This window comes from Chelonoidis abingdonii, chromosome 18 (assembly GCF_003597395.2).
Source record: "Chelonoidis abingdonii isolate Lonesome George chromosome 18, CheloAbing_2.0, whole genome shotgun sequence".
Taxonomy (NCBI): Eukaryota; Metazoa; Chordata; order Testudines; family Testudinidae; genus Chelonoidis; species Chelonoidis abingdonii.
This window is the reverse complement of record NC_133786.1, coordinates 15,683,265-15,699,911: the sequence shown is the minus strand read 5'-3', so window position 1 is coordinate 15,699,911 and position 16,647 is coordinate 15,683,265. Positions and strand designations below refer to the sequence as shown.

The 16,647-nt window shown below is 45.7% G+C and overlaps 1 protein-coding gene across 10 annotated transcripts in view; it reads right to left on the bottom strand.

The window, feature by feature from the left end:
• NCAM1 (neural cell adhesion molecule 1) overlaps positions 1-16,647 on the bottom strand; it is a 256,338-nt gene that overhangs the window by 84,833 nt on the left and 154,858 nt on the right. For all 10 annotated transcript variants that reach the window (XM_075073459.1, XM_075073462.1, XM_075073460.1 and 7 more), the window contains exons 2-4: positions 4,038-4,112; positions 2,036-2,254; positions 249-392 (exon numbers count right to left, since the gene is read on the bottom strand). In XM_075073459.1, coding sequence (XP_074929560.1) covers positions 249-392; positions 2,036-2,254; positions 4,038-4,112 — 438 coding nt within the window. The remainder of the gene's footprint in view (positions 1-248; positions 393-2,035; positions 2,255-4,037; positions 4,113-16,647) is intronic.

The following is a 16,647-nucleotide window of genomic DNA, read 5'->3' as shown; positions in this document are numbered from 1 at the left end:
CTTTTAAAAACATACGCTCTATTTCAACTACAAGATACTGTGTTTTAAAGCAATTCCTGAATGAGGTTCTCTGGCCTGTGTTACGGAGATCAGGCTGGATGATCATAATGGTCCCAGGAGGCCAGACCTAACGGGTGTCATTTTACCCCCACTGCTCTGAGTTCCCATGCCTACTTGTCCTTTTGCCACCCTGGTAGACCTACAGAAGGCCTCTGGAAGGGCAAGGGCCAAGACCTCTCATTCCTTACCATCTTTTTTCAGGCCAACGTCCCTGTCCTTATGCTTCCACATAATGGTGGGAGGCAACGAGCTGAGCACATCGCACACAATCACAGCATCTTCCCCATCCTGGAACTCCTGAGGGGTGGGAGCATTCCTGAACATCAGCTTCTCTGAAAACAAGGAGAGCAACAGGATAATGGAGCTGCTGCCCCAGCGCGTTGTGGGCACCATCTGAATTGCAAGGCACGTTGCCAACTAAAAGCACAGATGAAACGATACACATGCCCGAACCAACTTGGGATGCTCACTCCATAGCAACGTGTGTAGCTTGGCATTAGCATCCTGCACTATGGTACGGGAACCCTGTGCTAGTTACACACCAAGAGGCGACTGGATTCACAAGAGTGTCCATGTTTGGATGTTGTGTTATGGGACAGCCAAACGCAAAACTTCCCAGCTGGTAGGGAAGGAACAGCTATGATAGCTTTGCCAGCTGAGGGCATGAATGTAGGATCCCACTGCACTGTAAGTGGTCCCTGTAGGGCCGTGCTGAGCCCTGACCCTGCCTCATCCCAACCCTGCCTGTTCTGCACCAAGCACATCACTCCATGCTCATCTCCCAAACATTGACATCACTCTGGGCTCTATCTTTGCTCCTCACTACCTTGCACCAAAGATTTTAGTGGGCTGCAGCTCAGCTGGGGTCTCCAGCAGGGGTGAAGGACTCTTTCTAAGCTCCAAGCACATTCTGTAAGCTGCGAAAACCATGTGATTGTCCAGCTCTGAGACTGGAGATACTGGCAGTTCTGTTTCTACCCAGGTCTCAGAGCATGAGACCTGAGGGCAGAGGCTCCAGAAGTGGCTACCACAACCTCTGATGTGGCCAAGGACTGCTAGAGCAGGCTGTCTCCCCGGCTTTCTTGCTGTGCAGAGAGACCATGGGTAACAAGAGGTGAGCAAAGCAGCTACACCAGTAACAGACCTCACAGCCAATCAACCCCTTGCTTTATCTGTCGCACACCATTAAACAGGTCAAAGCAGAATCGCTGAGTGGCTTGAACAAAGGCCATGCTAGTAATGGTCTTCCTGTCCCTGGACCATTCAGCTTAGCCTATGGATCCCTTTGCTTGGCTCCTGACAGCCGTATGGGCCAGGGACCATTCACACAGCCAGAAGTAACCCTCAGGCTGAACTCTCAGTCTCTCCACTAAGAGCATGTAGGTGACACCAGGAGGTCTGGTTTGGATGGAGGAGCATGAATTAGATGGGAAAGGGCAGAAAATGAGGAACGTGGCTCTGAGGCCAACCTGACAAATCACAGGGTTAACTGAGAGGAAATATGGAAGTTGCTCACTGCTAACTGGACAGCTTGAGACACAATGGCTTCTATTTCTCTCAGTAACTCTGACGACAGAGATGGTAGCGAGTCGGTCAAACAAATACCATGACTACCTCCTTCCCATCTCCCTTTGTGGGACAAACTCTCCTATTCCCATATCCTTCACAGACCAGCCCTTCCCCTAGCTTCTCATGGGTGAGTGTCTCCTCACGGGCAAGGTTACTCACCACTTTCCAGCCTCTCCTGTTCATGTCCCTCCCCACCTTTCTTCACACTCAGTCAACACTCTCCCCTCACTGCTAAGGGAGGAATGGGCTCCAGTTTGACAGCCTTTCCCTTCCCAGTCTGTTTGGGAGGTGGCTCCCCTTCCTGGCCACCCCTCACTAATGACAGCCACACCGCCCCCGGCAAGTCCCTGGCCCTCCCCTCATAAGAGCCTGACCGCAAAGCAGGCTCCCAGAGCTGTGCTCTTACGGAAGATTTTCACGTTGACGGTGGCCTCAGAGTCGCCCTCCTCCTCACTGGTGACGACACACTTGTAGATGCCAGCGTCGTCGATGTTGGCGCTGTAAATGGTGAGGGTGGAGGACAAGTCATCGTTCCGCACCACCGAGATGCGCTGTTGGTTGGGCGTCAGCTTCTCGCCATTGGGGGAGAACCAGGAAATGTCTTTGGCTTTGGCTTCTCCAGTCACTAGAGATGAAACAAAGCACATTGGACCTGCTCCCTCTCAGCCAGCCAGGGCCCTGGGGGCCATTGCCTGCAGGGTTGTGGGAAGGGCCCAGACCAGGCGAAGGATTTCTGATGCCCAGGCAGCGTGGGGCATGCTTACTGAGCTGGGTTTGTGAGAGTGCCTATCCACCTGATGGGGCACATTTAAGCCCCTTTGGATTTTTTGACAAGCCCCGATGCCAGAGAGCTAATCCCAGCAGTGGCTCACACATTATACGCTATGTTCTGGGTCCATCGGGGACTGCTCCCCATCCTCACAGAAAGACATCCATTAGTTGCTGCCCCATGCAGCCAAAAGGAGCAGCTGCCCATTTCAGGCTTGGAATGGCCTCATGCACATCCCTGCGATCTTCTCCCCTCACCCCGCTCAGCATGGAAACACCGCACTCCTCCCACTCCAATAAATATCCGTGTTTGCAGGTTGTGCTGGGGCATCGCACTGCAAACCAAGCTGGTTAAATTGCTTTACCAGCACATCAGCCATGTTAAACCTGCCACTGCATCTGATGCAAATCAAAGCAGCTTGTAAGGACCCATCTCTTGGAGCTCACGTTTCAGGGTTTCCCCATGTGACTTTGTTATTTGTTCAGAGGAATCTGTCACAGAGGAAATTTAACCAATCCCATTTGCTGAGGCCAAGGTGGAGTCATCAGAATAGCACGTACTCAGAGGACACTCTTGCCTTCAAAGCACTTTACATACATTAACAAATGACTCTGCGCTGAGCTAGCCTGGGTCCCACAGCCTCCTCCCTCGCCCTAACAAGGAGATGCTTGGGGAAGTCAGACACACCACACTGGAACTTGGCTCCAAGCCATGTTTTAATGTTTGCTGAGTGTCATGCTCTGGCATAGGGGTGACCTGGGATCATTTGTTGTCATACCAGTGTTGCACCCAGGTAACCAATTCATCCAGGCAAACCAGGCCAGTTGCTTTACAGGGAAACCTGTAGCCAGAAGCATGCGTGTGTGCTGAAACGGGGCGTGCTGCAGTAACTGTGCGGTACCATACAGGATGCATGCATTGCCTGGGGTTCACAGTGGACACTGAATACTGCTTCTTTCACCCAGCTAGTTGGAGCAAGTGGCAGGAAGGGTGGTATTAAAAATGCAGGATTCCCTTTGCATTAAAATCCTCGGGGGCTGAGGTGGAGATTTTCAAAGCTGCCCAAGGGGCTTGGAATCCAAGCTCCCATTCAAGCTGTTGGAAATTGGGTATCAGAATCCCCCAGATGATTTTGAAAAATCTCGGCCCTCAGACTAATACCTCTAAAACAAAAAAGACCAATGCTGAGGGCAGACGTGATGTAATAGATTTCACGGGCAACTCTTCTGGTCTTCGGGGTTCTGGGATGGCTCTGGGATATTGTTACAAATACCTGCTAGGAGCTGCCTACTCTTCCCAGCCCTAGGAGAAGTGTGTCTTTACTCTCCCAGCCCAACCACCTCTGTCACTTTTGCGACTATACCTGTGATTTAGTTGGGGATTGGTCCTGCTTTGAGCAGGGGGTTGGACTAGATGACCTCCTGAAGTCCCTTTCAACCCTGACATTCTATGATTTTATGATTGCTTTTGATCTGCTTGAATTACAAAATAAAAGACCAAGAAACCCAACAACCAGGAGAATTGAATGGCATGTCCCTGTACATGTGAATATGCCTGGGGCTGAGTGGAATGGGTTCCCCAAAACTGACTCAGCAAACACAGATAGAAAAACCTGACAGCAGCAGCAGCCAGCACGCACCTTGACATAAGAAGAATTTGGATTCTCCAACGCTGATCTCCACCTGACTTGGAACAATATCCACTTGTAGAGACACTGGGAAAGACACAAAGCAGGAGTTAGGCAACTGGAGTCATCCAGCAGAAAAAGGTCCTGCCGCATGGGACTCAGGTCAGCTCTGCAATGGAAGGGCCAGGGCTCTTAAACCCACTTCCAAGGCTCCCGACCAGTATTGGATTATACACAAGCCCTCCATCCCTAAGGATCTCAAAGAGCCTGTAACGACATGAGCCACTTCCACCTCTTCCTGTGCCTACACAGAAAGACACAGAAGGAGCTGCGTTACTTGGTGATCTGTTGTATGCCAAATTCTGTGCTGCACATCATGCTTGGAGATGGACTGGAGAGGGCAGTAATAAGATCACACCATTTGGGCACCCTACTATTTACAGTTATTGAATCACTTGGAAGGCAGTGTGGAAAGAAGGGGCTGAATGAAAAGAAGGTGGCAGCTTAGTGGGCTTGAAACGGGAGGCTGTTGAGTGCATAAAGGGCAAAGCAGAGAAAGGAACAGAGCTGGCGGTAGGAGAAGAGAATCCCAGTTTTTTCATCTGGCAGCGAAGTAACAAGCTCCAGGCTGTTTAGCTGCTCAAGTATACACTGACTCTGTGCTTTCCCTAAACACTCAAGGTTTGTGTGCTGCTTAGCTTCACAGCTGCTCTCACCCTGCCATGTGTTTGCCTCACATTTCCATATAGAATTATTGCCATAACACACACATATCCGTGCTTGTGTCAATCAAAACAGCGACTGCACTGTCCAAGATATGGGTTTGAGATTCTCAGCATCACTACAGTACTTTTCTTTAAAGTTTGCAGGCATCATGTGTTGAGCATTGGCAGCCAGCAATGACACATTGTTCCTGTGACTTGTGTCAAGGTCTTGCAGCTCAGCAGGACAGTCCCTATCCTAGGAGGCTACTAATATTCACTCTTCCTTAACAGCGGTGGCTCCAGGCACCACCGCTCCAAGCACGTGCCTGGGGTGGCAAGCCGCGGGCAGCACCCTGCCAGTCCCTGCAAGGGTGGCTCTCAACTTTCGGGGGCTTGCCTGCGGGAGGTCCACTGGTCCTGCGGATTCGGCGGTAATTCGGCGGCAGGTACAATGAATCCACAGGACGGGGGACCTCCCACAGGTATGCCGCCAAAGGCAGCCTGCCTGCCTGCCGTGCCTGGGGCGGCAAAAAAGCTAGAGCCACCTCTGTTCCTTAAAATAGGGCAAAGCTACTGGAAGCGGAGCAAGCACTGTGACAAGCAGAGCAGCATGCAGAGATAAGTCATTTAGGCCTCATAAGGCTATTTAGGCCTCTTCATTTTTGCATTGTCTTTGCTCTCTGTATTACAGAAGCACAGTTAGTATCCCAGTGATCTAGGACTGGATTCACTGGCAGGCTCTGGCTGCTTTGCACTGCCCTGGCAGCTATAAAACCCATTTAAATGGCCTGCTAAACCAGGTTAACAGCTGCTCTGTGTCAGCAGAGCAGTGCAACACAGCCAGAGGAAAGCACCAGTGCGTCTGGCCCTTTGAGTCCCAAGAGAATTGTTTTAAAAATAATCTAGGCACGACAGTAAACAGGCTGGATCAGGAGTCCAGAGACAACACTGAGGACCCTTTGGCTGTGGGAGATGAAAATGGTCCTCAGGACTACAGAGCTCTAGCCCTTTAAAACCTCCTCTTGGAAAGCTCCATTTCACTCACTTGTCTTATCTGGAGGTTACTGTCGCTCCTTCCTGTTTTCAATAAAGTACAGGCTGCACTTTTAGCTCCTGCATTCAGCCCATTTTATTTCTGTGTAATCTAATTTCTCTCAATCATATTACTTTAATATAATTCACTCCCAGACAGAACTGCAGGTACAAAAGGCCAAACATAATAAACGGCTAAAGGTTTATTAGATCCAGTGCAGCCAGAACTAAATAGCCTAGTTCTACAGGCTGTATTTTCCTTCCATTAATCCTCCTGACATTGTGCAGTTTACACTGTGCATCGTGTATGGAGTAGTTCCTCCTCGGTGGGTCACTGCTCTGTGATGCAAGTACAAAAGGTATTAAAAGAGTTCTTACACTTCGAAACCCAACAGCCCCATGTGTCTGCAGCACAGCTATGCCTGCTTACAGGGGGATTAGCATTCTGCTTTAGAACAGAACTAGACAGAGAGGGGACACCATCAAAACTCAAGGCATGTCAGCTTGCCGGAACTGCAGGATTGTCAAAGTATGGGAAGATGCTACAATGATGCATTTATATGGGGCCTGAGTTTTAATGGTTCCTAGTGCCAATGGGCCCAACTCTGAGAGGGGAGCCAAGTTTTGATAAACTAAATAAAAGCCCACGATTAGAGCCTTTATAAGCTGTTTTCAATTCGATCAGTTTAATCCAACTTGGATGCCATTTTGTCTCCAGAGTTTGAATGATGGCTCCAAATTTAGAATTGGACTGTCTAGACCAAGGAGTCCTTGGTATGGCTCATGTGCTAACGACTTACTAAGAAGAGTTCAGGAATCTCTGAGTGAGCCGTTTGCTGTGTATTTCTGTGTTTCACAAACAAGTTCACAGTCTTCGGTAATCACCAACATAAAACAATCCTAGGTAAATGTTCGGTCTATAGCTATTCTGGACTAGGTAAAATCTCAAATAGAGACACAAGCTAACATTGACAACGGGAGGAGCCTAAAGATTGGCTCCTAAATTGTATTTAGGAACCTAAAAAAGCAGCCAGGTTTTCAAAAGCACCCACCAGCTTTGACTGAAGGCACCTGGAGCTGCTGGGTGCTCAGCACTTTTGAAAAGCAAGTCACTAAAGTAAAGATTTAGGAATTTAAATTTAGGTTCCTATGACAGAAAATCTAGATTGTTTTGTAAATGTATTAATATTTAACACAGCAAAGAGAAGCAACTGATGAGTAATGTCAACAAACCAAAACAAAAAGGGGAAATTATATATACTGAAATCATCCTGCTTGGGTCCAGTAAGGCAAAGATTGAGATGCAAATCAACCAACAAAGGAAAGTCAGGGCCACAGCCCATTCCCCCAGCCCAAACTTGCTCAGTCCTGCACCTCGCTATAATATGAGCAAGGCTCCGAGTTTCTGCCCATTTTCTGGCTTCTGTCTGATGTGTGTTACACTTGTAGCACTAACAAACGAACAAGAGTCGATCCTAACTCACCCTTTCCTCTGCATCCCCAATCAAGCAGCAGTCGGCACTGGACACCCCGGGAGACAAATGCCCTTTCTCCCAGCACCCAGAATCTCAGAGCACCATTCCTTCATGGTGTAAGTTATGAGGCATTAGAAATAACTGGACACTTGCGCTCTGCCAGCTGGAGCCTGACGCTCCCTCAGCTTCCTGGCCTAACAAGACCAAGTCAAATAAGAATTTCAGGAGGCCAGACCTAATGTGTGTTATTTTTAAATCGCAGCCATTAGTTTGCAGAAAACAATCATTTTAATTGAGCTATTTCTCCATCCTGCGTTGCCAGAGCATTTCTCATCCCGTCGACTGCAAATGCTTTATCTGTCACGTTTAGTCTTTTGGTGCCACAGTATTTGTGGCCGTCTCCCAGGGGCTTCTCACTTTACTATTAAACCATGAAGACATTAGTTTCAGCTGCCTGCTCTTTCTAAGTCTTTAAAACATTCCTCTCAAAGGAATCACCATATCTTATAAATCAATGGCATCGTTCCTTATCATGACTGAGGAAAAGGACATGTGCTGCTGAATTACTCAGTAAATGGACTACAGGCATTAAGCCTCAGAGCTCTTTGAATATACAGAACAGATGCAGTAGCTTTGCCACCATTCCAGTGTTCAAATAAATGACTAAAGAAGGGCAAGAATCCCAATACAAATCACAAATAATGACACCGGAGGTAGGTAGCCATTTTCAAACATTGCAAACGCTTAGCTCTCACTTTTCATCTGCAGAGGGTCTCGCTCACTCAGATGTAAATCCCACTGAAACCAACAGAGTTTATTATAAAAACGTAGTTCAAAGATTTTAACAAAAATCCTGAAACATAGCTCCTGTCAGATGGTAGTTTGGTGCTTTTATCCTAGATCCACCTTCCAGTCACATAGGTAACATGCAAAACCAAAGCCAACTGCTAGCCAGCTATCTGCACTGCCTGAAAGAGCCAGTGAGTCCTGGCAGGTGATCACTGCGAAGCTACAAAGACACCAGCTCCCACTTACAGCAAAGTGACCTGCCCTTCCACAGCACAGCTCCACACTGCGGGCATCTGCACTCTGCAAGCGAGACAATACATCAACATGGGGCGTCTCTTCTACACCACAGTACTTCAGAGGTGGATGTCATTAGAAAGCTCTGGCTCAAACCTCCTCCCATGGCAGTCAGCGGCTTCCATTTTTCAGCGCTCAACTTGAAACAGCCTTAAGGAGCCTGGCTTACTGAAGGTTCAGGCCTATTTCAGGTATCTCTAGCTGGGCACTGTCACAAGATGACTGGTCCCTTAAGGGGTGATGGGTCCTGACCCATCTGTGACACACTCTGCTCACCTCCTCAGATGAAGTCAATAAATAAAGTCATTTCACAGGGAGATCATGCTAAAATCAGGCCTTCTGAGACGAAGATGAAAACTGAAGCCTCTGTGGAGCTAGGAGGAGATGGAGGAGAGCGCCAAGAAGCAGAGATGGAACCCGGCTACTGATGAACTGGGGGGGGCCAGAGGTGGATGTCCTCAGAAGGCTCTGGCACATTGGGTTTCCTATAACCATCTAAATGCCATCACACTTGGTCATAAACACTGTTAGAGACATTCATAGAAACTAGCTATTCATTTGCCACAAAGTCCTTATAATTTAGGCTGCTAAATTTGCATTAGGTAACTTGGTAGGCATCTCTTATTCCTGTCCCCTAATTGTTTTGCCCATGCTTGCTACAGTATTATTTCATTAGAGACTAAATTTCTCAATTCATAAATATGACTTTCATCTGAAAGTACTTATCACACAAACTGTTGGGTCTCGCAATCTGAAGTGACACAGTAGTGCCAAGGCAGGACAGGGCTTTCTTTTATACTTGAGCAGCTCCTGTTGCAAAGAGACATATACAAACCTCATCCTCAAGACGTAGATATATCTTTTGTCAAACCAGGACAGCCTCTTTTGCCGGGGTAGGAGCCAGACCCTGATTTACAGCATATGTCTCTGAGTGCAGATACAGAGCTGTACAGAGCACGAAAGTGGTAACACCAGTGAGCAGACCCATTTTGCATTTTTTAAATATATACCCAGACCTAAAGGAAGGGCCTAATTTGAAAAGATGGCTAATCTAGAGATTAGGGTGCTAGCCTGGGAGCGCGGAGTCTGATTCCTTGATCCACCACAGACCTGCAATGTGACCTTGGGCAAGTCTCTGAGTCTCTCTGTGCCTCAGTTCCCCCTCTGTACAATGGAGATAACAGTGCTACCTTATCTCACAAGGGTGTTGTGAGGATAAACACGTTGGAGAGCATAGCACAGATGCTATGGTAATTGGGGCTGGATTTTTCAGAGGCGCTGAAGTCACAGTGAGAACTACAGGCCAGGCCCACAGCGGGCTGATTTTATTTATAAATTTGAAAGACGAAAATAAACCAGATCTATTTAATGGTGCCTGTCAATTGTCCAAGTTTTTTCTCTCCAGCACTGCTCCGCATGAGCTCTGAGAAAGTCAATATATTCTATAACAATTCACTGAATGGATTCCGTCAGTTGCGCGTATTGTACACACCCCAGATCCCAAGCTATCTAGTGTCACTATATTTCCTATTTATAGGAAAGGTCAAACCCCAAGGCCTTGTTAGATCCACTGAACAGCAGTTGATACTATCCTTGCCCTGGAGAATTATCAGCAGACACTGAAAGCAAGTCTTGTAAATCAGAGGGAAGATTACTGCTCCTTCCACTCTTCTTTGGGTAGAAAGGAAGAGCTGAGACTCTGTCTCTCCCCTGCCCCTCCAAGCTTCTGAATCAAACTAACATCCATGGCCAGATTCTTACAACTGAAGTCAGATATGCTGGTTGCACACTGGATGCTGAACTCTTTGGAAAAATTTGCCTTAAAGCATCACAGGGGGAGCAGTTGGGTCCATGTGTATAAAGAAAATAAAATAAACTGCACTACTTGGAAACAACATGCTGACAACAAAGTAAACACAAACACCTAGATAAAAGCAAATACAATGCAAGTCTGATGAATCAAATGGGCAAACAGTGGGGCAGCTGTATTTCGGGCGATGGGTCTTGCTTCAGCTAAAGAACAAAGCTGTAGCTCCAATTTACTGCCTGCCTCATCGTTGGAGAAGTGCCTTCAGGTGGTCTGAGTTTGCATGGTGGGCCTCTTGTCTTGGCGCACACACCTGTCCACATGACAAAGCCATCTCACGATTAAGAACCAGTAACACTCACTGTTCAGGAAAGGCCAAAGGCTGGCAGACGCAGTGATGCTGCAGGTCAAGGCTGAAGGCTACTGTCAGAGCTGTGGGATGCATGGGACCAGAAGAGAAGGGGGTCTGTGGGCCATGAACAAGGCTCATTGATGGAGGACTGGGCTACCTTAAACATAGAGTGTTGCCGGTTAGGAGAAGGGCATTAGCAGAGCTATGAGAGGGCCCTAGCCAACTCGAGTGCTCCTTTCTTTTCATGCGCAGTAAATTTCCAAATATTGAAGACAGCCAAATTGGTTCATCTTCAGTTAGGAAGATTTTACAACGAATCCCTCTGTGTTGTCAGGATTGAATATGAACCACTCAGCAGTCCGACTGATGTAGTGATGGCAATATCCGCTACTGCAAAACCAGAACACAATTCCTTTTATGTTGCAATGCAATCACAGCCCATTTGCAAGCAAGAGCCAATGAAGATTTTAGATACTAGGCATGAACCACAACTGCGGAAGAAAGGAAAAAAGAGAACTCTCATATAAAATACTTTTCAAGTGAGGGTTTCCTCTATTAATCTTTCAGATAAACTCTATTTGTTTTTGTTTCTCCTGGGTTACAATGATCATTTCTAGGGACTTAAGTAAAGACTTCAGTACATCTGTGTTAAGCTGGTGAACTCCACTGATTTCAGTGTAAAACTGCAACAACAGAGGTGTGAACCAGACCTGAGGTAAGTGAATTTCACTAGTTTAAAGTGTTCTTGCCCAAAGTGCTAGAAAAGACAAACCCATCGTGAAATATCTCTGTTTCTTTTCCCAATACCTGAATTGGCACAAATGCAATTTTTATTATTTTTAATCTCCACCCCCACCCAAAAATGCAAACCTGATTTAAAAAGCCAGAAATGAGTCAGTTAAATGACCTGTCAATTTCCAGAGATCTGCCCTGAGAAACAACTTAAAAAATAGGATTTCAAAACTTCTCTACATATTTCTAACCACCTTCTTAGTCCCCCGTCTCCACTCTTAGTCATGGCCATTAGCTCCTTTAAACTTCCAAAAAAACCAACAGACCAAAATAAGCACAGATGCTGCCTGCCCCTTGTCCTTTTATTAGACAAACTAATTAGTGGATGATATTATATCCCAGGACGTTTTTGCTCAGGAGACATTTGGAGCCATCCCTATTCTTTGCACCATTCTGCAGCACAGTGGGTGAACTGAAGCCAGTGTAATTTTCCAGCCTGTTTTCTTGTCTGCAGTCACATAGTTGCTGAGCTATACAGACTTGATTCTACTCTCAGTGTCACAGACACCTACAGTCTTACATGGCCTTGCCTCACCATAGTAACAGCATCTAGAGAAATATAACAGATACAAATAGGTTCTTATTTAACGTCTCAAATCATAAGTAATGCTGATCGTCCTTCATCCCTTCTCTTAGGTATCCGAGAATAATCACTGCACTCAGCAGGTCATTTGTGGCAGAAATGTAAATGAAATATAGATGCTATGTTTTTCAGACCAATTTGGACAAACCATTTTGCATTGTCCGCCCCTCTACCCCTCCATTTCCCAGTCCACTAATCCAACTAATCTCAAACACAGACTGAAGTGGCGAGAGTTAATAGCTTTGTATAAAACCAAATCAAAGCTACACAGTTAAAGGAGATTTTTATTTCAGTCTGTCATTAGCAGCAGGTCTGCAGAATTAAAGAAACCAGGGCTGTTTTATGGAGCACACACAATAGGCTTAAGCATTCAAGCTGTTTAAAATGGCAAAAAGAAAGTAGCAAGGTAATCCCTGGGCAAATGCAACATCTCAAGCAGATCTCACTGCCTGGTATCACCACCTCATCCCCAGCCCTTCAGAGCTGACAAACCTCTTCTGCCACTGTGGGTTTGCTACTGATGGGTATCTGGGGCAGCTCTCAGATTGTTGGGGTAATTCTGAATGGCTACGAGGCTACTTTGGTAGGCAGAGACAATTCTTCCAGAAGTATATTAGGACTGGGAACAATACTTAATCAGATAGCACTTTACAAACAGTGGGTCTGATTCTGATCTCATCTGCAATGGTATAAACCTGAAGGAACTCAGCTGAAGTCAAAAGACCAGGGGTCGGCAACCTCTGGCACGCAGCTCGCCAGGGTAAACACCCTGGCGGGCCAGACCAGTTTGTTTACTGCCACGTTGGCAGGTTCGGCCGATTGCGGCTCCCACTGGCCGCGGTTCGCCGTCCCACGCCAATGGGGGCAGCGGGAATCGGCACGGGCAAGGGATGTGTTGGCCGCAGCTTCTCGCCACCCCCATTGGCCTGAGATGGCAAACCACAGCCAGTGGGAGCTGCAATCCACCGAACCTGCCAACACGGCAGTAAACAAACTGGCCCAGCCCACCAGGGTGTTTACCCTGGCAAGCCGCATGCCAGAGATTGCCGACCCCTGCAAAAGACTAACACCATAGTAAATCCAAAGTAACCAAGAGTGGAATTTGGCCTATTCATTCGCTGCAGGCCACCAGAGACTGTTTTTGCAAGCTAAAATCATGGTTTTTACCACACAGGAAAAACTAGTTAGTCCCTATTTAAGGCATTTTCTATTTTATACACTGTTTCATGACTGAACAGCACATTACACTTCGTTTTAGATACACATTCAAATGGTGGTTACATAAGGAAGCACATTTGGAGGTTAATTTAGGGTTGTACAAAAAAAAGTAAAAATGCCATAAGAATAATACTAATATATGTAATTATAGTGCCTAACATTAGAACAACTGCATCTACTTTGGTTGGGTATTTTCTCAAGGAAGTTATCCATGTCATGAATCATATTCCTGTTTTCAATATTATAGAAACAAAAGTCAACCATTCGATTATCTGAAAATGACAATAATGCAGTGTTGTAGGCGCGAAGCATTAAGCAATCAGAAGCAGGTGGATTTGCCGACAAGTCCAGGTTCATTTGGCCATGCAGCATTCCATAGCAGAAGATCAACTCTGATGTAGTGGACAGACCGAGCCTATTCCTCAGTTTTGACATCGATCTTACCACACCACCAGGTCTATGAAATCAGATGGAATATGAGTCTTCTTCCAATTTTGCGACTGTGTTACACGGGACCTCTTCCGTGACAGCAGATAAAAACGTTGGTTTTGGATACAGACCTTCTACTTTAAACGCATGTAAATATGGCAGAAAGTCAGGATGTTTGCTGAGCAACCACTGCCTTGCAATTTCTTGTTCAGTTGACAATTTCTTTCCTATGTATTTTGGAAGAAGGAGGCTGGCCAACATATGACAAGAATAATGGCCTTATGAAATCTATTCTGTACTTCTGCTTTGTGCAGTACAAGATCTTCATTTATCAATAGATTCAGCCAGGCTTCTCGTGCAACAGCAATTGCTGATGTGTCCCTCTGGAACGTGCCAAGTGCCACAGCAACTGGTTTCAATTGACTGATCAAGTTCTTCACTTCTCCCTAAAAATCCCTTGGTTATTAATTATACTGACCACTCTATCTTCAAGTTCTGGCTAGTGATCGCTCACAATCCTGAGATAATGCCGCCAATTTTTTATGTTTCCAGGCTTGTTACTTGACAGTTCCAATATGTCATCAGGGATTTGGGGTTTTACACATCCTTGGCTGTCTTATATCCAGGCTGATGGCGATTACGAAAGTGTGTGTAAAACTGCATGTATTATCAAACACTTGATGTAAGGTCTTCTCCAAGTAGATTTAGCCAATCGGATGCACAAGTAACCAAAATGTCATCATCTTGTTCCAAATAATTTCTCATACTTAACAATACAACTATACAGTTCATTTGCTAATGCTTTAGCTTCTTTTGCCAGCGTAACGGTTCGTTCCAGTCTTCCTATCAACTACAGATACATAAACCACAGGTTTCTCTGTCTGCACATAGTTAGCTATCTCTGGGTCATTGTGCACATTGCTCCAGCCATCTTATACTAACATAACTGCTTTTCCATGTAATTTGTTGCATGCATCCATCCTTAGGCCAACGGTAATGGCATCGAACAGTTCATCTGTTATTTGCTTTCAACTGGACACTTTGTAGCCTGGCCTAATCCAACTGATCATTGCTTGGAAAAGTTGGATATTCAGTAACAGAAAAGGGAATATTAAAGCCATAAAAAATCTGCAATTTTCAAGTCTATCATTTGTTTCCATTCTGGCATTGTTTTTGTTACAAACATATCCACATGTTTGACACTTTCTCCTTGCTGTCCTGGACCTGGCTTTCTTTTGACTTGCTTGGCAATGGCAAAGCAGCATTATCAGTACCTTCGTCCTCAGAGATGGATACTAATAACCACATACATTTAGCCAAAGTGTCTGTATTTACCATTGCATTTTGCAAAATGTTTCCTCATACTGTCTGCCTTCCCACTCCTTTTTCTTTGCAATTGCTGCATTTAAGACACCCTGTGCCACCTTTGTGAATTTTCTCAACATAGCCATGAATTGGATCAACTGGTCTTCCGCTTTTGCTCATGTTGAAATATTTTGACTTGCATCATTGCACTTACTGAATTCAGTTGCAGAGGCTGCACTCCAAACAGCCACACCAAGGGACAAAGTACTGGACTGCACAGTTTGGCAGTTTACCTCAGACAGAAACTGAAAATTCTGAATCTGGGAAGTCCTCCTTTGTGAGTGCAAACAGATGAATGAATTCTGAGATTCAGAAGTTTCAGTTTCTGTTTGAGATAGCCAAGGCAAAGCACACAGCTTTAGGCTGAAACTCTCTTTTGTTTTATTGTATTTCCTTTAATGAACATAATTAAATTATCTAATTGCTAAATAGTTTTTAGTAACCTTCATTCATATTAGCGTAATAATAATTTTATTTTCCCAGTTTCAGCCAGTATCTACCAGTGCCCTGTCCTAAGCTAGTTCTTTCCAGGACACTGACAACCTTGCCGGCAGGACATGTGAGTCCATGCCTACACTTAAAATGCTCCACCGGCACAGTGTAGACATTTATTACAGCAATAGGAGGGGTTCTCCCATCACTGTAGGTAATTCATCTCTCTGAGAGGTGGTAGCTAGTTGACAGAAGAATTCCTTTGTCAATCTAGCACTGCCTGCACCAGAGGTTAGGTCAGTTTGATTGTCTTTCAGGGGTGTGGATTTTTCACACTCCTGAGACGTAGCTATGCCAATGCAACTTTTCAGTGTAGACCAGCCCCAGGTGTTACCTTCGAGGCATTTAAGTGACTTGACCCAGGCCACAAAGAGTCAGCATCAGAGCAGGGTCTAGAACACGCAGGACTTCCCAGTACTGTGTTCTGGCCACAATTCTCATTCCCAGTATATTTTACCTATTTGGGCCCTGTCATAAGCATAAATCCCAATTCTGAACCTTAGCGTCCAAAATGTGGGTGCCTGCATAAATCCTCTAAGCTTAATTACCAGCTTAGATCTGATAGCGCTGCCACCAGCCAGATTTCCAGTCTCTGGTGCCCTCTGGTACCAACTTCCCTGGCGGACCCAAGACTCAGATGCCCTGATCTTACCAACAAAAGGGAAATAACCCACTTCCCTTCCCCCTCTTTACCTCTCTCCAGAACTCCCCCGCCCTGGGTATACTAGGAGATACCGTTTCAAGTCCTTGAAATGCAAAAACAGAGAGATCAGTTTTTTCACCCTCAGTCAGAGTTGCAACTCTGACACAAAGCAATTTTCCCTTCCTGCCTCTTCCTCCTCCTCCCACCAGTTCCCTGGTGAGTTTCTAAACTAGGAAAAATCCACAGTTCTAAACGAAAGCTTTATATAAAAAGAAAGAGAAAGACATAAAACTGTTCTCTGTATCAAGGTTGACAATATACAGGATCAATTGCTGTAAAAGAAAATGAATAAACACTACCATAAAAAGATATACATTAAAAAACATTCCAGCAAACACTAACACATCTAAAAATACAATAAAAAACAATAGAAGCTACTGTCTCTTCTACCTTTGTATTACAACTGGAAACAGAAGAACCAAGGCTTGAAGAGACGAAGTCACTTCAGAGCCGAGAGCAACAGAACAGAGAGAGACAAAAGACACACACCCCAAAATTCCCTCCCTGAGCTTTGAAAAATCCAGTTTCCTGATTGGTCCTCTGGTCAGGTGTGTGGTTCCCTTTGTTAACCCTTTACAGGTAAAAGA